The sequence below is a fragment of the Eublepharis macularius genome, chromosome 6, assembly GCF_028583425.1.
Source record: "Eublepharis macularius isolate TG4126 chromosome 6, MPM_Emac_v1.0, whole genome shotgun sequence".
Classification (NCBI taxonomy): Eukaryota; Metazoa; Chordata; class Lepidosauria; order Squamata; family Eublepharidae; genus Eublepharis; species Eublepharis macularius.
Genome location: NC_072795.1, coordinates 79,378,747 through 79,401,976, shown reverse-complemented (window position 1 = coordinate 79,401,976; position 23,230 = coordinate 79,378,747). Strand labels below are relative to the sequence as shown.

The 23,230-nt window shown below is 44.2% G+C and overlaps 1 protein-coding gene across 1 annotated transcript in view; it reads right to left on the bottom strand.

The window, feature by feature from the left end:
* Positions 1 to 23,230, bottom strand: part of ATRNL1 (attractin like 1) — a 981,827-nt gene that overhangs the window by 703,164 nt on the left and 255,433 nt on the right. Inside the window, exons 18-19 of the mRNA XM_054982776.1 lie at positions 15,437 to 15,655; positions 9,115 to 9,252 (exon numbers count right to left, since the gene is read on the bottom strand). Of these exons, the coding sequence (XP_054838751.1) occupies positions 9,115 to 9,252; positions 15,437 to 15,655 (357 nt within the window). The remainder of the gene's footprint in view (positions 1 to 9,114; positions 9,253 to 15,436; positions 15,656 to 23,230) is intronic.

The following is a 23,230-nucleotide window of genomic DNA, read 5'->3' as shown; positions in this document are numbered from 1 at the left end:
TTATACATATACTACAAACTATGTACCAAGGGCAAGCGCCTTTACAGTAGGCTTGCTGGACTGCAAGCCGGTGCTCACGTTCCTAACACCAGTTTACAGTTCTGTGCCTGTTCTGCCTGGAATCTGGCCATGGAATGGAATTAAGGCTAAAGCACTAGCTCACCATAAGTTTTATGTGCTACTATGGAGTGCAGATCGCAGAAGCGCCTAACGCTGGATACCTAAAAGGGGTATGGAACATGCTAATCTATTATTTCCATTTTACACAGAGGCAAAACATGCTGTGTCTGATTGCAATGAAGAATCAGCCCTTCCAGCCAAGGTTATGAGGATTTCAAACCCTTCCGCAGCAGCAAATACTGAGCTATTTCTATATCGACGCTTACCATAATGCTCCCCACCAGTTTGGAGAGCTAGCAATGTGCCATTACTGGCCACCTCCACGCACCCCAAGATAAGAAATGCATGCTGAGGGTAACTGAGTTAATCAATGTGCGTTAATTACACAGCACCAAACATGTTCTACTTATTCAGGGTATTATACGGTGACGTAAGGAAAAAATGAGAGACTATGTCACTGTGAAATTACTTATAAATCAGAGACAAGATGCAGAGACAAGATGGAAGAGACAAGATGCAGAGACAAGATGGAAATGTGTGTTGGAAAAAACTATGATCCAATCCCCCATGTGGGAATGTGGCCATGGGTGCAATAGAAAGAGATAGGTCCACCTAGCACCAAACCGCCGGGCATGGGATCATGCCTAGCCTAAATGGTAGCCCTGCAATGAGTCCCACGCACAACAGTACAATCTAATCACTTGTGAGCATGGTCATGCTTCCTGGCCAGTAGTTAGTGTAGCCAGGGAACAAAACAGCAGCACTAGCTGCCTGTACTGAACCTCTTAGGTAGCTAACTGGCTTGGAATCTCTTCTCTAGCCATCTACCCAATAGGGTATAGAAACCATGCCAGACATTTTAAGTGAATGCATCATAACAGAAGGACAGAGATGCTAATTAGATACTGCAACTTTAATAAGAAGCTCGGCAGCACCTTGGTCCCCAACCAGATAATTCCAGCATAACTCTGATTTTTTTTCTGTTTTGTTTTTGTTCTTAGCTGTTTGTTAGTTGCTATTTATTTATGCATTATCTAATTCTTTATTTAATTTGTCCCAGAACTCACTTCACTGAGCTGTACTCTCTGACTCATGCTGGAAGTTGAAGGTGCCACTGGCTCTCCGTTTCATTTTTTCTATACAGCATGCCTGCATTTAACTCTGCCATTTCCTGGTCAGCATGACTGCAGAGTAATTATTTTAACAAGTGCTGTTCAGCCTGCCTTCCCAGTTTGTGACTTGAGAATTAAACCCCCTCTGAATGCTGGTTACAGGTTTGACTCACATTATAGCTGAATCTGAAGAAGTGAGCCGTGGATTACAAAAGCTCATACCGTGCCACAAATTTTGTTATAGGAGCTATTGGACTCTTGCTTTTTCTACTGCTACAGAGACTAACATGGCCACCCATCTTGCCAAAGCAGTCTAAGTGCATCTATCCTCCCCTGGGAATCACCACGGTTTACCTTCCTCAGTAGTCTGGGACACAAAGCTCTTTTCCAGTCTGTGCATGAGTGTCAGATCTCTCTAATGTGACTAGCGTTGTAAATAACTGCAACAGTGTATATGAAGTATGTGGGATACCGAGCACTACAAGTGCTGATCCTGAGCAAAGTCCAATGTCCCATGGCTAGTTTTCAGAAGCAGCGATTTTCCTAGGGAACTGACCCTGTCCCCTGAAGGTCAATTGTAATACCAGGGGATCACCCGTTTACTACCTGGGAACCGGCTGTCTCATCATTAAAACAAGCCTAACCGCAATAAAGTAAATGGCTGCTTCTCAGCAAATAATGACTCCCAATTGTTTGAATTGCCTTTCCCTTTTCAGTACTGACCCTTTAGCTACCAATACTGGTGGTTGGGAAGAATAAGAATCTAGCAGGTATCCTAAAATACACTGCCTTTGTAGTTTGGTCTAGCATGCACGTAAGAAAATAAAATTCACAGCCATACTTATCTAATTGTGATTCTCAGAAGCTTATGCTACTGTGAAGTCGGTCAGTCCCAAGGGTTCTATTGGACTCTTCTCTATTTTTCTGCTACAGACTAACATGGCTAACTCCTCTGGAGCCATACTTATCTATCCCACTTCTAGATTTAGTGCCCCACCAGAGCAGTGAACAAGGGATGGCATATGCCCCTGTAAAAAAAAGGGGGGGGATGGCATGTTATTTGCAGCTCATACAATGGAGGCATTAAAACAACAAAATCTAGTGGCACCTGAAGGACTAATTCTCCCTTATTGCCATATGAGTATGGGTGGAGTGCCACCCACTGTCTCAGCAGCCCTTCCAAGTACCCTCTGTGATTGTCCTGGGAAATGGAACTGGGCCCCTCGAACTTGCTGAAAAATCTTCTCGTCTCTCCATGAAAACTGAAGTGTGTGTGGTGGGGGGAATGCCTTGGTACTGCTCCTGCCACTGAGAGGTCTCCAGACTGCTCGAGTGCATGGGGGGGCGAGGCAAGAGGAAGGAGAGCAAACTTCTTTTACACACACTGTGGTGGCTCCCCTCCTGACAAAGCAATCTCCTCCTAGTAAGGCACCTGGTGGGGAGAGGGAGAGGAGACCCAGCGTTGCGTGAGGCAGAGGCGCTGTGGCCTCCAGGGTTTCAGGGGAGAAGAAGCCGCTGCATGCCTGGGCACATGTGTGCCCAGCCCAGCTACTGCTCACTCTTGCCTCCAAAGTACGTGCTCCTGAAAGCCTGCCCAATAGCTCCCATGTTGTCACCTGCTTGGGCTGAGCAGGGGCAGGAAAGCAAAAGGCACCGCAGCATGTGCCAGCGAAGCCCAGCCTCGCTCCTGCCCCCACATACCTTCGGGTTCTGGGTTCACAGAGATGCCTGGCCCCCTTAATGCCTTGCCGCAGGTCAGGGCTAAGTAGCAAGACTGGCCTCCCCACAGCCCAAGCACCATAGCTGGCAGGGGCTCGGGGGAGCAGAAGCCACTGCTGCTGTGTGCCTGCACAACCCCTCTTGTCCTCCACACCACTCGTCCTCCGCAGGTCTGCTCTCATCCAAAGGCCAGCTTTCTTCCTTCGCCGCTGAGGCACCGCTGCCGTTTCTAGCCACCTTGCTGTGGCCTGGCTGCCCTTCTACTTGGCCCCGGCACATCTTGCTTCCATGCCACCATGGGCCAAGTGCTGAAGGGCGGGGGCCAGCTTCCCAGGCCAGGGGTTGCACCGGATGAACCTGGGCATGACCCCCGGCCCCTGGTCTTTCCCCACCCTCCCACAACATGGTAACCATGCCATCTCCCCACTCGCCTCCCCCGCAATGCCCGCAATCCAGTCCCCCAGGTGAGTCTGGGAGCCGTTACTTTCTCAATTATATACAAGGAAAGCTCTTAATTACCTTGATTTTGATTGAAATTTGTCTTAACATCCATGCCTAGCAGCTTTGCTCTTGTGCTACAGCCACTTGTTTTAAGAGGACAGGCCATGTCTTGGTAATAAGTAACAAATGCCAAATCTTCTTAATTATTGGAGAAAAAAACATGTGTCCCCTAGGAGCATGGATGGTTGAGTCATGAAAGTGACCTACTTGTCAAGCATGGAAACATTTTGTCTCCATTTTCAGCATCTGCAGTTGAATAAATCCTTTAAATAGCCAGCACCAAATATTAAACTGGTAAGAACAGATAACTTGGTAGAAAATGCAGAGGAGTTAGCCGTGTTAGTCTGTGGTAGCAAAATCAAAAAGAGTCCAGTAGCACCTTTAAGACTAACCAATTTTATTGTAGCATAAGCTTTCGAGAATCAAGTTCTCTTCGTCAGATGCATGATACAGAGACTGGTCAAATACAGAGGAGGAGGGAGGAGAAGAGGAGGAGAGAGAAGAGGCAATTAGGGGGGGAGGAGGAGGGAGCAACCAAAACATTCCTTTGCTATTATATGTAAACATCTCCTTTTGGTGTGTGGATCAGTTGGCTTCAAAGGAGTTTGCCCTGTTAGTCTGCAGAAGCCAAACAGCTAGACCATCCAATTCCAATGCAGTATGAGCCTTCGATGACCACAGCTCTCCCTGCCAGATGCATCTGACAAAGAGATCTGTGGTCCCCGAAAGCCCACGCCAGGTGCCACTGAGCTCCCCCAGACCCCACCTCTTTAAAGGAAATCTGTTACCTGTGATAATGTCATAACCATTCATAGTCCCTATTCAGTCCCAGCTTGACAGAGTCAAATTTGCATATGAATTCCAGTTCAGCAGCCTCCCGTTGGATTTTGTTTTTGAAAGGTTCCTGTTGAACTACAGCGACCTTTAAGTCTTTGATGGAATGTCCTGGTAGATTGAAGTGTTCTCCCACTGGTTTCTGGACGTTTCCATTTCTAATGTCAGATTTGTGTCCATTTATTCTTTTGCATAGAGGTTGGCTGGTTTGTCCAATGTACAGAGCAGAAGGACATTGTTGGCACATGAGGGCATATATCAGATTGGAGGATGAGCAGCTGTAAGAGCCAGAGACAGTGTAGTTGATGCCATTGGGTCCTGTAATTGTATTCCCTGGGTAGATATAGGGGCAGAGCTGGCATCTGGGTCTGTTGCAGGGCCTGGTACCTGTGCTGGTGACTCTGCTGGCCGATTCATGATTGTAAGTGAGAAGTCGTTTAAGGTTGGGGGGCTGTCTGTAGGCAAGGAAAGGTCTTCCACCCAGGGCTTCTGAGAGAGAGGTATCATTTTCCAGGATGGGCTGTAGCTCACTGATGATACGTTGGATGGGTTTGAGCTGGGAGCTATAGGTGACAACCAGTGGTGTTCTGTTGTTAGTTCCTAAAGGAAAGGGGGGGGAATGAACTACAAACACTAAACACTACACTTCAATGTTTCCCTTCATACTGTCATAATACAAAAATAGCTCCATAGAATAATGATGGAGTGGTTAATCATACAGAGAATAAACATTTCAAATTCTGATTAAACTTTCCTCCCCCTTCTAGGTCCCGGACGCAATTCTCTCTGTGCAACCGCTGTTGCGGTGCTCTCCTCCTCCTCCTCCCCCCCCCTCCGGCTCCTCCTTTTCTTCATTCTCGGTGCAGCAGAGTTCTGGGTTTTTATTCTCAAAATCCTTTAGTTGATCTTCTGATAATGCATGTGGGATATTGGTGTATAAAGCCTCCACATCCATGGTTGCTAGGATGGTGTCATCAGGTAGGTTGTCAATGGACTGTATTTTCCTGAGGAAGTCAGTGGTGTCCCATAAATAGCTGGGTGTGCTGGTGGCATAGGGCCTGAGGATAGAGTCCATGTATCCTGAGACTCTTCCTGAGACAATAGGGCGTCCTGGGTTACCCGGTTTATGGATTTTGCGTAGTAGGTAGAATTTTCCTGGTCGTGGTTCCTGGGGTGTGTCCGTATGGATGCATTCTTGTATGTCCATGGGGAGTGTCTTTAATATTTTATTGAGTTCTCTTTTATATTGCTCCGTAGGATCAGCAGGTAGTATTTTATAGAATGTTGTGTTGGAGAGTTGTCTTTCTGCTTCCTGTATATAATTCTGTTTGTCCATGATGACCACTGCTCCGCTTTTGTCGGCTTCCTTGATTACGATGCCAGAATCGTTTTGGAGGCTGTTTATGGCATCTCTTTCTGCATGGCTGAGGTTCTGCTTTAGGTGTTGTTGTTTGTCAATTATTTCAGCCTGGGTGCGTGGACGGAAGCATTCAATGTAAAAGTCCAATGAAGAGTTCCAGCCCTCAGGGGGTGTCCATGTGGAATTCTTTTTTCTGGAGTTTTGTAACGATGATTGTGTATTGCTGGGTTGGGAGAGTGATGGCTGCTGTGATGGTGTCTGTTCAGTGCTTTGTTCCTCATTTTGTTCAGCAGAGTAGTTGAAGAATTCTTTCAGTCTTAGGCGTCTGAAATAGGCCTCCAGGTCTCCACAAAGTTGTATGGTTTGTGTGGGTCTGGCTGGGCAAAAAGATGGTCTAGCTGTTTGGCTGCTGCAGACTAACAGGGCAAACTCCTTTGAAGCCAACTGATACACACACTAAAAGGAGATGTTTACATATACTAGCAAAGGAATGTTTTGGTTGCTCCCTCCCCCTCCCCCCCTAATTGCCTCTTCTCTCTCCTCCTCTTCTCCTCCCTCCTCCTCTGTATTTGACCAGTCTCTGTATCATGCATGTGACAAAGAGAACTTGATTCTCGAAAGCTTATGCTACAATAAAATTGGTTAGTCTTAAAGGTGCTACTGGACTCTTTTTGATTTTGGTAGAGAATGGTTAGCTTCCTAGCCAAAAGGCCGAGTACTACATTACTTCCTTTTTGCACCAGAACTGACAGTAACAGCTATTCATGAAGTGATCACAAGAAGTGATTATAAGGCTAGGTAGGGCAAGCAAACACCAACGGCACACAGAGACATCTAAGTAGCAAATCTCAATTCAAATATCTCAAACAGCCTTTTTTTTCCTGTTCACAACCAGAAATACCATAGACTATTGGGGATGGCAACTGCAAAAATGTAGTACAATCATAGATATGAACAAACCAAATTAATTTGAGTGTATCTGACTATCTTAGTGAGCAACCAGCTCCTTGATTGCAGACATCAGAAGGATACAAGCTGAACTGAAGGGTGATCAAATATAACTAGTATAAAGAGTAACAATATAATATAGGAATAAACATCTGTGTCCAGCATTTTTTTTCTAGCAGGGGCCATCTAGGTGTTTCAGGAAAACTCATACAATCAACCATACAGGCTATAGCCCTTCTACTGTAGCTTGTTATTTGCACCTGGTATTGATATGTGATCTCTGCTTATTATTTAAAAGATTTTTATACCATTTTTTCAAGCATGTGCTCAAAGTGGCTTGCAGCAAGAGAGAATCGTAACACTATTATATAAAATTAATTTTAATGTTAGTTTAATGTGTATTAACATTAATTGTTAACAATAAAAATAAAAAATATTTTTTAAAAAATAACTAATAAATATATTTGCTAATCAGAAAAGTTGCTTCAAAAAGAAATCCCAAAGGTGGGGCAAAAAATAAAGGTCATACAATCCTTCTGGAATGCAGGCAAAGAGAAATAATTTCATAATTTAGGTCATTCCGTAGTCTTGGATCGTAACTGTTGCTAGTGGCAGACATTTGTCTTCCACAAATAGCTGGCAAATGAAGGGGCCTACTGGTTGTTCTCCTGCTAAATGTAGTTCATATTTTTCCATCATAGTGGAACAAGCTCCTAGAGGCGGTAATGGTGGGGTGTACCATCTCTAGAAGTTTTCAGGTGGCACTGCAGGCCCATTTTATTTGCTAGGGCTTTCACTGAATGCAGGCTGCAAACATTTTTTTAAATGCTTTTATTCTGCACATTGTGAAGAATTATGTTCTACAGATGCAAAAAAGTTAGAAATGTTAGCTCAGTACTTTTAAAATACATAATCTTTAAAGACACTAACCCCCCCCCCAACATACACAAACACCAAACTTATGAAATCCAGGTAGCACTTGTACAGTACATGGAGAGCGGTAGTAGAACTATATAAGCCAACTTGCTCATTCCAGACTCTCCAGTCAGCCTGGAACATGAATGAGGATGGTAAATGTGTGACATTACTTGTATCAGTAGAAGTAAACATGCAAACAAGGGACAAAAGATCAAAGTGAGAACTAGCTTAGGATTCCCCAAGCAGAAGCTAATAAAGAAAAACACGGCTGCATTCCTCAAGGACCCTGTACATGTCTTGCTCATTAGTTTCTTTCTTTCTTAATTTTTAATACATTCTAATCCATGTCTGAAAAAGAAACATATGCCTACATGAATGCTAGCAAAATTGTTATCAGCAGTTCAGTATTTTCAACTCTGAGTATCAGCAAAGTGACCAATCTAACACAGCCTGAGGGCCTTTAACAAGCAAGGGCTGGAAGTGAAGGCTGAAAATAAGGGCTTTTTTTGAGAAGAAACTTACTGGCACCAGGCTGCAGACATTTAGAGATGGAATGAGAGCACTCACTGGAAGCAATGGCGTAGCGTGGGGAGGGCAAGAGGGGCAGTCGCCCCAGGCACAAAATTTGCAGGGTGTGCAAGAGACTGCACTGCTCCCTTGGGGATGCCGCCCACACACCCCACACACTGGTGGGGTGGCTGGCTCGCTGGGTGTCGAGCCGGCCTTCCTGCAGCAGGCTGTGCAGGACGTGGCCACCCCCCTCTGCAGCAGCTGCCTGTGCTGCCACACCAAGCTCACCCCATTGCAGGAAAGCCAGCTCGGCGCCCAGCAAGCCGGCCACCCCATCAGCGCATGGGCAGCACGAATGGCCTCCCCAAAGGCACAGCACAATCTCTGCTTTGCCGCAGCTGCCCACGCCACTGCACCCTTGGGGACGCTGCTTTCGCCGCTTGTGAGCACCCAGCAAGCGCCTAGCGATCCAGCAGCCCTGTCAGCTGCAAGCAGCGAAACCAGCCTCCCAAAGGGCACAGGAGGCTGCAGCAGACAGGATGGCTACATCCTGCACAATGAGATTACTGAAAGTGACGTCCTCGTGTGGGCCTGGAAGCACGTGCATGCCAGGGCTTCGCTCACCCCGGGTGCCTTTCAGGCATGCCACGCCACTGGCTGAAAGTTCTATTGCACTTTCTGTCTTTTAAATTTGGATTCATCAGCTGCTCTAAGAATGGAAAAGCAGAGTAGACAAATTTAAATAAATACATTTGACAGAGCTGGTAAGAAGAAGAGATGCCTCTAAAATATGAGGATCACAGGTCATTCACATCCTTTTAAGTTAAAAGTAATCCTATCAACTGGTTCTGGAAGCACATCAGGAAGAACCAATTAACATGAAAAAGCAAAGCTAAATGCGGTCCCAGCATTTAACAGATGATGACATGTTGCATCATGGCAGCTCTTTTTACTGAGCACAGATAGGGAAAGCTGTTCTCTCTCTTTTTCTCACTCTTCCTCAAATTCACTAAACCAAATAATCAACTCAGGAAATTTTTTCCTAACATTATATTTATGGAAACTCTAAAACACATCTTTAAAAAATCCTACCTGTACAGTGCCCTCCATTTGTTGGATCCCCATAGTATCCAGCCATGCACGTTTCACACTGTTTTCCTGTAGTTAGGTTTTTGCACTGATCACAAACATTACCATTAACACAAGTGCTATGTCCATTGCACTGGCAAGCTGGAATACAAAATACATTAGAAATTGATTTTAGCTGTTGTGTAGAATGAGTAAAAAATTGTTCTAAGATATAAGATATAAGCAGCAATACTTTTCTTGCATGGCAAGAAAACTTTTCTTTGAACTCCCGCTGCTTTTTTCAGCTGAGGGAAGGGGCATCCCTCTACTTTTGCAAGGAGCCCCCATCTAGGTAACAGTATTACTTGTGTCTATTCAGCATACCTGGATAAATCTGGGTATATTCAGGTATGCTGGATCCTAGATTCTCAAATATACCTAAATTATTTGGGTTCGTCCAGGGATCGCAGAACTGGCCATTTTAAAGCTGGCTGGCTTCTACATCCCAGGCTTTTTTCCCCAGGGCAGGGAAGGGGAATGAGAAAGTGACTGTCCAATGTGATGTGGCATTGGAGGAGCTTTCAGTTGTTTGACCAAACACAGAGAGACTTTAATAGGAAAGCCTATTCAAATTCTTGCAAGAACATAAAAGCAAGCCTGGAGTTTTTGCCTGGTGGGTTACTTTGCTGCTACCTGCCTACCCACCTGGAGTATGGACAACCTGAACTGCTGATATTTTACTTTTAAATATTGCTTAGAATTTTTAATCTTTTTCTTGCCTTGGATTTTTCTGTGTTGTTTTCTTCAGTTTAATATTTAAACAGCTTTTGTTGCTAGATTGCTTGTTCTGTTTAGTACTTGTTGTATTTTGAGGGGGGGAACCAAGTTTTTTTAATTACTCATTGGTGTTCTTCCATTGCAGTTTGATACTTGAAGGATTATTTGCTACTTTTGTCACGGTTGGGGGGGACACAGGGTTTTTTTTGTTAATTTGTTGCTGTTGAGGAGGCAATAGTTTACATTGAATTTCAATATTTAAAGGGTTGGTTGGTTGTTGTGTTGCTGGTGGTGATGGTAGGGCATTGCTTTTTATTGCCTGTTAGTTTTGAGGTGTGGTTTTCAGGTTGTTCTGAGGAAAATTTCACATTGCTAGGGTTTAATAAGATTTTAACGTAGGTGAGGTATAGGCATTTTTAAAAACACAAATTAATTTTCAGCTTAGGGAAGACAGTCTCCCCCTAAAGAGGTTGAGGCATTAAGAAGAGTGCAGGTGTAGTTGTTGACAAATAGAGAAATAGGTCCATGTATGTGTGAAGTGTAAAGTGGCGTCAACTCACAACTGACTTATTGCGATCTCTGCTGGGGCTTTCAAGGTAAGTGAGATGCAGAAGTGGTTTGCCATTGCCTTCCTGTGCAGTCTTCCTTGATGGTCTCCCATCCCTTGTAAAAAATTAATTAGGCTGCTCACCTTGTTCTTGGGTTCAGTGAAACCAGGTCAAGTTATTTAGAAAAGTAGTGTTTGTAGCCTTGGGTTGACTTTTACTAGTCTCTGGGTTTCAAGAAGGGAGTTGCTTGATTCTTGAAAAGGAATTCAGCTTCTTTGCTACTGTAGTTAGAATATTACCTAAATATGGCTGCTTAGGCCCTTAGGCTGAGAAGCATCAGTTGTCCTTTGGGGTGGACTTGGGGGATGTGAGTTTTCTGGTCTTCGAGATCACCCCAAGGACCCAGAAGATGCTGGAGGAACTAGAGGAGAGGATTGCCATCAGTGACCCCCAGTTCCCTCTGAGCCCACCAGCAGGCCTTTGAGGGAGAGGCAGGAGGAGAGCATGGAGGTAGCAGAAAAGGTAGAGAAGGAGAAAGTGCCCCCCAGGGTGCTGCCATCTCAAAACCTTTGCCCTTGGCCATCTTTTTCTGCTCCCCTAGACATGATGTGTCTGCCCTGATCACTTCACAGGATGCGGCTTCTGGTGTGCTCACAGTTGCAAGGCAGTGTGTGTGCCCCTACGCTTTCGCCACCTGGGTTCACTTCCAGAAGACAAAGGATACCAGCTACACTGTCAGCTGTGTAGGGGCCAGATCAGTTGAGGGAAACATCTGGCTCATCTCTTGGTTACAGGACTCAGGAAAAGGGTAATTCACCTCATCAGCAAGATGGTCACTCTAGACAGGGGTCCCTTTTCTGTAGGTGCGGATTTCAACTTCCACAGGCTGCTCCAAGAAGTCTGCCCTTGGCACAACCTCCCAGCTTGCATCACTCAGAGCAAGACCATAGCACCCTCCCTTTAGAGTGCTGCCAGGAACTGTGAAGGCACAGTTGTCCCGCATTGCTGGGAGAAGTGTGCACTTCACATCAGACATCTGGACCAGCCCTCAGATACAGCATGTGTACCTCTTGTTGACTGTGTATTGGTGGCAATTTGACAACTTTCTGCCGGGTGTGGATGGGACAACCAGCATCAGGTAAGGGCAGATGGCAGACAGCATCTATGGTGCCATTGAGAGGCAATTAGTGGAATGGGTAGGCAGGGATGTCACCATGTGATACATGGAGACTGATGGCACAAACATTCAGGAAGTGGCATTGCAAGTGGACCTCAAGTGCATTTACTGCATGGCCCACAAACTTTACTTCACAGTGAAGTACATTCTGGGTTTGGGTCTTACAGAGGATCCTAGACTGGACAACGTGACTTTTGAGTTCCAGTGTCTTATCATGAAATGAGTCACTTATCATGCAGTATGAAGGTTACCCATCAGCTGCACCAGAGGAAAGTCCTGTCAGGTGTGCTAGTGCATCATCTGATCAGCAATTTAAGGACTTGCGAGAATTCCACACAAACCATGCTTGAACTTTTGGTGAAGTAGCAGGCCACCCTCACAATGTGGCTTTCAGAGAGTGACATGGGGGGGGGGGGAGTATGTTTATCTAAGATGACTGGCTATCTCCCAGACAGCAGAAATCCTTAAGCCCTTTAAAGACTTCACCATGACAGCACCATCTGACACAGCAACCCTGAGTCCAGTTATTCCTCTGGTCCAAACACTTCAAAGGAAAATGGCCACTTATTGTGCAGACTTTGTTTGAGCAACCTAGAAACAGCTAAACATACTAGATAGGGTTCTGGAGACCGAAAACAGAACAGTCTTAGAGAGGGGCAAAGAGTAACAGACTAATATAGTCTTTTTAAAATTATAAATAGTATAATCAATAGTATTTATTTATATATATCTGGGTCAAGGTACTATCTGGCAACCCTAAATTGGGCCCTCACAATTTTTTTTAGAAGCAATGTCCTACAGCTACTCTGCAGCTGTGGGGAAAATGAGTTGGGTCTGGTGGACCTAGACACGACTAATTAAAATTGTATTGTGTAGTTTTCTCCGGGGTCTGAGCCCCAGCCCCCAGACTTGACAAGAGGGAACAGCAGGGGACAAAAGGGTGGCAGCAACTCCACCCCCCAAGCCGGCAACCAGGGCCAGTACCTACCTACTCCAGGGGGAAGGGGCAAAAGGCCAGGACCTCAGAGGGGTGGAGGGGGCAAGGAGAGACCAGCCAGCTCCACCTTCCAGGGGGAAGAGAGGGGGCTAAGCAGGCTGGAGGAAAAGGGCCATAGCAGGGGGAAGGTGGGTCCAGCAGCAGCAGCCCAAGCAGAGCCCTTACCTGGCAGGGAGAGGACGCCGCCGCTGCAGCCCAGAACCACACCATGGCTAGAAGACAGCAGCCTGGCTCAGGAGTTGCTAGAAGCCAAGCCTCTCCAGGGGGGGCTGCCACAGGCATTCTGGGGGAGGGGATGGGTAGCCCCACCCAGCATTGCTGAGCAGGCAGCGCAGAAGCTGGCTAAGGCAGCTCCTCGTGAGCAGGGCCAGGCAAGCTCAGTAGCTCAGAGGCTGGCTGGGGCAGCTCCTCGTGAGCAAGGCCAGGCAAGCCCAATAGCACAGAGGCTGGCTGAGGCAGCTCCTCGTGAGCAAGGCCAAGGAGCCCTCAGCTGGGGATGGCTCGCACTCAACCCCACCCTGCCAGCAAGGCAAAAGAGCCCAGGAGGGATTAGTGCTTGGAGGAAAACACCTGGAGGAATGCACAGCTGGGCCCAGTCAGGAGAGGGAACAAGCCTGGAAGGAGGGCGGGGTGGAGAAAGGAAACCCTATAAAGGGTGGCTGGGAAGAACTCTGGGGTGGTGGGTTTGAGTAGGAGCGATGGAGCAGAGTTGGAGTGGAGAGAAGCCAAGGAAAAGGCAAGAAGGAGAGTGGAGGCTTGAAGGAGAGTCTTGGGAGGAAGAGATGGTGGAAGATGCAGGGGGTAAGGAGGCCAGGTTGAGCAGGTCAGCGAGTGGATTGAGAGGGAGTCAGGGTGAGGTATACCACCCCTCCTTCCACAGAGCAGGGTCCTGTAGAATCCCTGGCCCCCCTGTGACGTCAGGGGCAGACTGCCCAGTGCCATGCCCAGTGGCAGCTGTGGCAAGCCCTGACAAGTTTAACCCTTATTTTTAGCTTAATCCTTTTATTGAGTCCTTATCCTTGGGTTCAGAGGCAAAGCCCATTTTCCTTCTCCAATAATACTTCTCAATGCAAAGTATGTGAAGAGGTCATTTAAGAATAGTGTTGCTAACTTCCAGGTGGGATTTGGGCATTTCCCAGAATTACAATTGCTCTCCAGCAACAGAGATCAGTTCCTCTGGAGAAAATAGTTGCCTCGGACTCTATGACATTACTCTGCTGAGGTGCCTCTCCCCTATACTCTATCCTTCATAGTGTCTACCCCCAATTCTGGAATTTCCCAACCTATAGCTGGCAACCCAATTTAAGAAGCATATCTGAGGCCTGAATTAATAAAATGTCAGATTCAGTACCACTCAGCCTGTTGTGATATAACAACTGTGAAGCAATCACCTCCAGTATAGCACAGGCAAAACTATGCAGATACTGAAATAATTTTCAGCTTCCTAGATAGTGCCATTATTCATAATGGGCAATTGTTTTTCTATTGGTCAAGTTCACTCGATATCATGCCTGAGTATTTTAAGTGAGCAAATCCCAAGGTTTTGTTTCACAATGCAGTTCCATGATAAATGCTTTTTCACTGCATTGTATTGCTTCATCTTTTAAATAGATTATGTCTAAATGCTTGTACAATAATCTGGGGTTAATAAGAGATTAGTCCCATCTTTTCTTTATGAGCACATGTTGCATTCTTTTCTTCATAATGGAGTACTGCTAAATTGTTTTGATTCTGCATCCCTTGTTGCTCTTTTATTGAATTATTTTTTGCAATACTGATTAACTGAAGATTATTGTGTAATTTAATATACCTGGTAATGGCCACACATTTGGAAATAGCTAACATGGTGCTTATTAGCTTTAATATTTACTTAGTATGTTAGTTCTCATAACAGAGTTCAAAATGCAAAATTAATTACACTTACTGAGTAATAGCACACGGGGTTCAGTACCTTCCCCAGTTAATCATACTTATAGGAATGTGGTTAAGATTCTGTTAACTTAGAACTGCTCTAGCATTCAGCTACTTTGGTCCATCCCAATCAACCAATCTGTTATAGATGGTTGCTTCTTCCTTTTCTTTGCCCTTTGCTCCCCAGTGGGGAACTGCTAGAAAATCACTTTTTAAAATCCAAAATGATAAGTAATAAATACCATCCCCCCCCTTTCCACTGTTACTATATTTAATTTTCACCCGTAATGGGCCTCTATTATCTTGGTCTCATGCATGGAAAAGTAGCTGGATCTGGGAACACTGAAATCCTTGTAAATTGGAATCATGAAGATGTCAAGAGGGTCACAGAATGGTTCTGCATATTCTATCCATCCTTAGTTATATAAACAAACCCTGCCTGATTTTTGAGTATTGCTATCTTGAATCAGCAGAACCTCTGCAAAACAAAGAAGGAATTATAAAGCAAATCCTGGTGTTTTACACATCACTGCATTTAAGAGATAGCAACCCTGTTGTTATTTATTTGATCATATAATTAAAGGTGTCCTATTGTATACCTTTATATGTTTTGTGAAGAGTTAAAGTTGTCTTCTGGCATCTTTCATATATAATTACTTCATGATGCTTAAATTCTCAAGCAAATGGTGTGTTTTTTTACTTGAATGTGGATTTAATTGACCCTAAGTGAGAATAGAGTGTTAAAGGGGCCAAGGAATGGCTGTGATTTTAAAAAAAACCAAAACCTTAAAATAGGAAAACCTTGAAAACACGTTAATTGAAATTAAACACACCAATTTGATGCATGAAGTCATTCCATTCTTGGAAACAAGGCATTAAGAGGTCTATAATTTTATCTACTCAGGCCAATGAAAAACATTACTTAACAAGTCCTACCTGGGCACTGGATAAATGACCATTCATAATTTTTCTCTTTGGGACAAAGACTGTTCTCAAGAACCATTTCAGCAGATTGCATCCCAGTGAACTTCATTGGTCCCCTTGAAGATCCTTCTACACAATGGCCTTTGCCTGTATTGCTAGGGTCATTGCACCAACCACATCCTGGGTGTTCCAGACACTGTCCACAAGTCCTCATTCCAGAGCAGTTCTGAGCTGTAATACACAGAGTACAACAACAATGAGACCATTTTAAAAGCTGTATGCTGGGTAATCTATAGAGTCCAACTAATGGTATTGTAACTGACAAACATAGTTCAGCTATTCTACCATACTCTTATATTGTACTGATTACAGAAGAAACACATGGACTATTGTTGCTACAGACAATAGAAAATATTGGAGCTATAATCTTGGGGGGGGGGAGTTTCCACCCCTGCCAAAATGTCAGATGTCTGTAACAAAAGATTTGTTTGTTTATTATTGTCAGGTTTGTTTATTACACTTCACATCACCACTTTACTGCAGGGAGCTTGAAGTCAGAATTTGACAGCTATAGGAGGAACTGACCAACAGTTTTGTCTCTAATCAGACTGGCTAGTAATTCCAAAAGTAGTAGTAGTAGTTTTCTTTTTGTTTCTTTCCGAAGAAAGCGGAACATCTCCGCTGCCTTAGCTATCTGCATTTGGCCAAGTGAATATTTTTCCCTAATAGCCTGCCTAGAGAACTGTTCCTGTATTTATTCCAGACAACGAGGTACCAAACATATAAGACACTGCCTGTTCACTGGGCCAGATTTCCTCTCTATGCATCTTTTGTGTGGCCTCTGGGATTGTTCGTATCCTGAGCTTTCATTTTACAACCTCACCCCACGCCTAAAAAACAGCGTTCAAAAAGTTTCACTAACTGAAATTCCTGTAATAAATGTAAGCTCTTAAAAAAAAAGTTGTTTTTGTTAAACCTGTCCTTAAGGAACAAACATGGGAATGCACATGGGACTGTTACAATGCCATCCAAAGCAGAGTTAATATCTTTATAACAAGAGTGTTTAACTTCTCTTAGGAGAGCACTATTAGTCTAGAATACTTAGGTCATGAAATAGACATTCACAGACTACTCAACCTAGCTAAACTTGCTCGTTTAAAATGAAATGTTATGTAAAGCAGAATGTGCTGCCTGTGAGGAATTTTGACAGACAGCAATGAATTATACATGCCCTTCAACAACCTATTTTTGCTACCATTTTTCACAGAACAAAGGCAACATGTTCTCCATGCTAGTAATTTGTTTGTGTAGTATTGTAGGATTTTCCACACTGGCTTCTTGTCCTTTGCAAGACACACTGCTGTTATTAAAATGACTGTAGACAGTCCTTAGTTATAAGATATGATGGAGCTTCCTTCCCTTCCATCTCCCAATGGTAAGGAGAGGCTTTAAGTAGTTCCATGATCTTATGGAGGTTTCAGCTGAAAGGCCATCATGCAGCTGTACTTCACCCAGCTGTACTTCACCTTTTCAACTAAGTCAGGTGAGGCAGTGGATATCCTGAACCAGGTACTGCAGACAATAATGGATGGGATAATGGTTTAATTAATTGAGGCTACAGACAAGATGAGCCGCTGAAGAGGAAATCACCATAACAACCAGAGACATTGATCCCTAGAACATTTGAAACTAAGGTTGCCAGGTGCTCACTGCTGGTGGGCAAACTCCCACCATTTCCCTCCTCTGCCCGCCAATCGCTGGCAATTGGTGGGAGGAGGCAGGCCACCCAGTGATTACCCACCAGAAGCAGGCAGCCCAGACAAACAGCTGCGCACACTCCTGGTGCCAGGTACAATGACCTCATTTTTGGAAGCAATGTTATCACACAAAGCATGAGTGCATGTGCACTTTGCCCAGAATTGTTCCTGGTGCAAAGTGCATGTGCACTCCCACACTAAGTGTGATAACATCATTTCCAGAAGTGACGTCATTGAGTGTAGCGCTGGAAGTGCGTGTACAAGCGAAGTCTGGGAGAGTACTAGTCCATATTCCCCCCTCCAGTTGCCAGAAAGACCTAACAACTAGGAATGTGTGATTTGGTATACCAAATATATACTGAATAACTGCCAATTCAGTATAATGTAGGTATACAAAAAAATTAGAAAATCCCAATAAAATTGCAATACCAATTAAATCAATGCAGCTGCAGCCTTTTTAAAGCTGGCTGGCTTCTCTTGCGAGCTCTCCCACCACCACCACCACCACCAACAACAACAACAACAACAACAACAACAACTTTCTGAGACTTTCTTGGGCCTTTCCCTCCAGGGAAAGGGAGAATGCATGAATGAATGAGTTTCCTTCCTCTTTTGCAGACTTCCCAGACTTGTCTGATAATAGTTTGATGTTGATTGTTTATCCTGCTGAGCTTGCATCCTTCCCTGCTTAAGTTCAGATCAGGTAGGTTTTTTGACATTAGTTCTGCTAGGATTCTGTGGTTGGGGGTTGGTCCTGTTGTGCTTGCTCTGGCCCTGGGTTCCTCCAGCCTGGATTGTTTGAGTGACATTGGTTCTGTTGGGTTTGCAACACTGTGCTTACTTGTTTCAGTTTGGTTCTGATGAGATTCTCTTGATTGATATTGGTTCTGGTGCAGTTTTGGTTCCTTCCCACTTCAGTTCTGGCAGGATTCTCTGCTTTCACATTAATTCTGGTTGGATTTTCTGCTGTGATGTTGATTCCCCTCACTATCATTCTGGTGGGATTTTCTAGTTTGACAATGGTTAGGGTGGGATTCTCCGGTGTGACATTGGTCCCCTTACTTTGCTTTGATTCTAAGAGGATTCCTTTGCTTCAATTTGTTTCTTGTGGGCTTTGTTAGTTCAGTGTGCTTTGAGACTTGCTTTGGGAAGTGTCTTTTGGCCAGGGGGTGCCCCTTTGTTTAAGGTTTCTTTGCCCGGAAAACCTTAGAATGTTTCCCCTATAGGAAACAATGGAGAGTGGGTGAGGGCACCTTGTTCAGGGACCCACAGAATTGGATCAGGGATCCTATCTTCCTGAAACTAGGAGGAGTCTTTACTGGACAAGAAGGACTAGGTTCCCTGCAAATTTGACAAAGTTTGCTTGAAAAATGCCCCCCAATCCTCTGGATAGCTCCCCCCCCCATAGGGAATAATGGCCAGATATATTTAGGATTCTCTAATAAAACCAAACCTGAGTTGAGAATCTGACCCAGACATCAGGATTACCAAATATTTATTGTATTCCTGATACCCAGCTCTGAATTAAGCTGATTTTGTTTGGTGTACTTCCCTACTGGTTACCCTATCTGGAGCTAAAATATAGGTTAACAATATCAGCAAAGCACACCAGTGGAGAAAGTAAAAGCTAGTTAAAAGCTCAGGCAAACAGCATGGATTTGCCTGGCACCTGAAAACATTATTGAGGGTGCCAGACAAAAATGTCAGGGGAGGACAGTCCAAAGCCAGAGCCTTGCATCTGAGAAAGCCTTCTATAAAAATATTTACAAACAACGAACTGTAATAGCCTTGTGCAAAACCAAGGGTAAGGCAGGGCCATAGGTTAACCAGAATGACTGAACTTGGAAAATGAACCCTGATGAAGAGTCCTAAGATCATTTACATTCAATCCCAACCAGTACAGTTAATTTTCCATCAATAAAAGCCAAATATCAGGACCTTGAACAAATTACAGAGCACATCTTCATGTAGATTATTACATTAAGCAGTTTTCATTTACACTGGTACTAAAAATCAAATCTCATTTCTCCCTTCCTCCTCATCACTGAGTCAGTTCCAATAAACAGTTTCCTCTCATATAATACATCTCATTTCTCCATCATAGTGCCTTTTTCTCACAACCATATGGTCACCACTAAGCTCTGAAGACTACATTAGACCTCTTCAGCACACATTCATTTCATGTTAATACACTGTGTAGAAGTGCTTGATGGGATATTTATGTAATGAAGGCTAAAAGGGCAGACACCAATCTCACAAAACTATGTCAGTTAACTCTTTGAACTGCTAGACAGACATTGAATATTCCCAGTTACAGTTCTATCATGTTGGCTGCACAGCAGCGTCTGTCCTGTCTTGTACATCAGCGGTTCCCAACCTTTTTGGCACCAGGGACCGGTTTCGTGGAAGACAATTTTTCCATGGACCGGGGGTGGTGGTGATGATGTCCTCAGAAGAGGCACAGATTTCTCGTGTCAAAGAAAGTTCGAGCTATGCGGGGAAATAGGTGGGGGGGGGGTTAGTGCCCTGTAAATATGTTCAGGCTTCACATCTATTTAACTCCTGGTGAAATCAATGGGGCAACTTTAGAGTCACAATCTTCGGGCTACCAATTAGTCCGGCTTTAGTGAGTGGAATCAAGATTAACTGGGTTGTGAATGGCAGAAAGTAAGAGGCAAGGGCTTTCCACTGCAGCAGCAAAGGCTCAGCGCGTGTTAGGCCAGTTGTTGTGAAGTGCTTTTGGGCTGCAGCCAACACTGGCTCCTCTGCCAGAGCTGAGCCTCCCGCAGGCGTGCCTGCTGCTGCCTGTCCCCAAGAGAGCTTTGCACAAGGTAGGGCAAGGCAGTGCAGCCCGGTTGCTAACAGGCCACAGACCGGTACCGGTCCATGGCCTGGGGGCTGGGGACCCCTGTTGTACATGATGAGTACATGATGAGCTTGAAATATAGAACAGGCTCAATTACTCCACTAAGAGGGAAGGAGAGAAAGTAGGAATACAAGTGCACTGCATCTCTCTATGTGCAGAAAATAAAATAAAATAAAATAAAAGCAGCACAAGGGAATTCTTGTGGAACAAAATAAGTTACATCTGAAATAGAGAAATGTGCCCAGAGCACAGACTCCTAAGAATAATATAGATCAAAAATTAAAGACACAGAGAGAGAACCCCCCCCCCAAAAAATGCAAGAACAGTTGAGTTTTCCAAAATTATTGGAAGAAAAAAATCCTGCCAGCAGCCGGGTGGACCACTAATAAGTGAATATGTTTCTTTTCCTTACATCTGAAAGGAGTTTGTAAAGAAAGGGAGGTAGAAAACCTGAACATAAACTTTTGGCAATATTTGGATCTGAACAAATATATCCTACTGACCACGAGGGCCAAAATCATCATCATCATCATCATCATCATCATCATCATCATCATCATCATCATCATCATCATCATCATCATCATCATCATCATCATCATCATCATCATCATCATCATCATCATCATCATCATTGATTGGCCTTGCTGGTGGAAACTGGCATCAGCTCAACAAGGTCAATCAATGATAACATGTGATCTTTATTATTGATTGTGTTGTGTGAAATTTGAATAATAATAATAATAATAGTAACAACTGCATTTATCTACCGCTCTTCTAGACAGATTCGTGCCTCACCCAGAGCAGTGAAAAAGTTAGTGTTATTATTATCTCCACAATACAGCTGGGGAGCTGAGGCTGAGAGGAGTGGCTTACCCAAGGCCACCTACTGAGCTCATGCAGTAGTGGGATCCGAACCAGTAGAGTGCTGATTCACAGCTGAACCACTTATCTAGACATTACAGGGATGGTTTAAGCTCTTGGAAAGGCATCAGGGGTGGGGGAGATTGCCTGGTCCTACCACTTGAAGGCCTGATCAGGATTAAGCCCTCTTAGCTGTTTTAAATGGTTAAATTCATCTCTAAAATGGTGTTGGACCCTCAGACGCCATACTGTCTAGTCTGCCCCGAGTAAAAACGGCAAGTGAAGTTCCACTCAAAGAATGAGGCTTTCCTGTATTCCTATTATCACTATAGGTTTTTTTGCTCCCAAAGCTACTTCAGGTACCCTTGAAAAAGGCAGAGGATTCATAGTGGGAAGCTGCGATTTGAGAACAAAAATTGCACATTTCTGCTTCTGCAAGCAGGGGGTTGGATCCTTCTTGCTGCACAGAAGAAACAAGAAGTATGTGTACCCATTGCAGACCAAAACAACAATAATGCAAAATTCCTATGAAACCAATAACTTCAATTCAAACAGTACACATTAAATAATCCAGTCTGCATTTTCTGCCAATAAAGGTACTTGAGCTTTGGACCAAACAAGCTTTAAACTTTCACTCTGCTGAAGAATTGATTGATCTACCAAAGATTAATCTACCAAAAATTCTGTTTTATGAAACTGCAACATGGAAGAGGTTGTGCTCACAGCACAACAGAAATTAGTGTGGCCTAATTCAGTTCAAACTTCTTTTTTAATCTAGCCACAATTCAATTTTTTAAAAAGGACACAAATTTTAACTGCTCAAAAAATTGTGTGTGGGGGAGGGGAAGCAGGGGGATGGATTCAAATGTGTCAAGGGGTCTGGTAGCATCTCTATGCAAAACAGTTTATTTGCTTTTTATACAGCTTTTTGAGGAGGATCTTATTTTTTCTCAGGTGCAGCCTAAACCACAAGACTTTTAAGTTATGTTTGTTTATAGCTGAAATCTTGTCAGTATTTTGGTTTCATCACACAAATGGATGAAGAAGATTTTAAGGACAGGAAAAGATTACTGCCAAACCCTAATCAAATATCACTGATAAAAACCAAGCAATTAAAAAAAATCTTCCTAGTGATCATGACCAACCTACATGTGCGGTGAGCTACCATACCATAGCAACTCTGGGCTAAGTAGATGTGGGGAGGGAGAGCTTTCTGAGGCCAGGTGTAGCCTGCTGGCCTTACTATGTCCATTCCTGGACAAGACAGTTTAACCCAAATGCATCCAGAATAGATGGTGGTATATAATCCTGATCAGAAATAAGAGGAAACACCTGGTAACGTCCTTACAATATAGGCGCTTAGAAGAATTTATTAAAATTAACTGCAAACTAATAGTATTATTTTCAGCACTAACCCATGGCACTAACTCTGAAAAATCAATTTGTGCCAACCTGAAAATACACTCATGAGTATCAGTATTCAACATACAAGGCAAAATAATGGTATTTACATAGACTTTTGCTTATTGGAGGTTTCCACATTATATTTTTTCCACAGAATAAGGATTCATTCTGGTTTGTCTTCTAACAAACTGTAATTGAGAGGGGAATTATTTCATATTATTTCATATTAGTGTTACATAATATACAACCTCTTTGAAGTCAGTGCTTCAGAAAAGATTCAAAGACAATTTTAAAGTAGAATTTGCCATTTCAGTCATAACAGCATTACTGTTGTTCAACCTAGATTTTATCTGGCCATTATTGACATTATGAGAGCAGAATTATTTCCAAAACAGCAGGAATGCTAAGCCACAGTGCAGAGGCAACAAAATATAGAATAGTCACTTCCTATCCTATTATGAAATGCATTTAAAAAATTACTGATGCTGAGGAATACAGCATTCACTCTTTAAAGAAGAAAACTGGAGAGCTAAGAAGACTTACCCTGCGGCTGCTCGCAGCCTCGGCAGGGAGTCTCAGTTTGCCGCCCCACCCGGTGGAAAGGAGACAGGCTCCCTTCCTTCCCGGGCATCCAGGGCATTGGCCAGGGGGCGGAGCCAAGGGCCGTTTTTCGGCGGCTCCGTCTTCCCCTGACTGCAGTTTGGAAAGAGCTCGGAGGAGAGGGGACGTGTTTCCTTTCTCTCCTGCCGAGCGCGTGGGTGGCCTGGTTCGGGCCGGTTGAGCCTGGGTGTGGCATTTGCAGCCACAGTTCCTTTCTGGACGCTGTTTGGGAGCAGCGCCCAGTCTTTTCGGCCAGTTGTGGCCGTTTAGAAAGGGCCATCGTCAGCCCTGTTGTGCGCCATCGTGGCGGCGGCG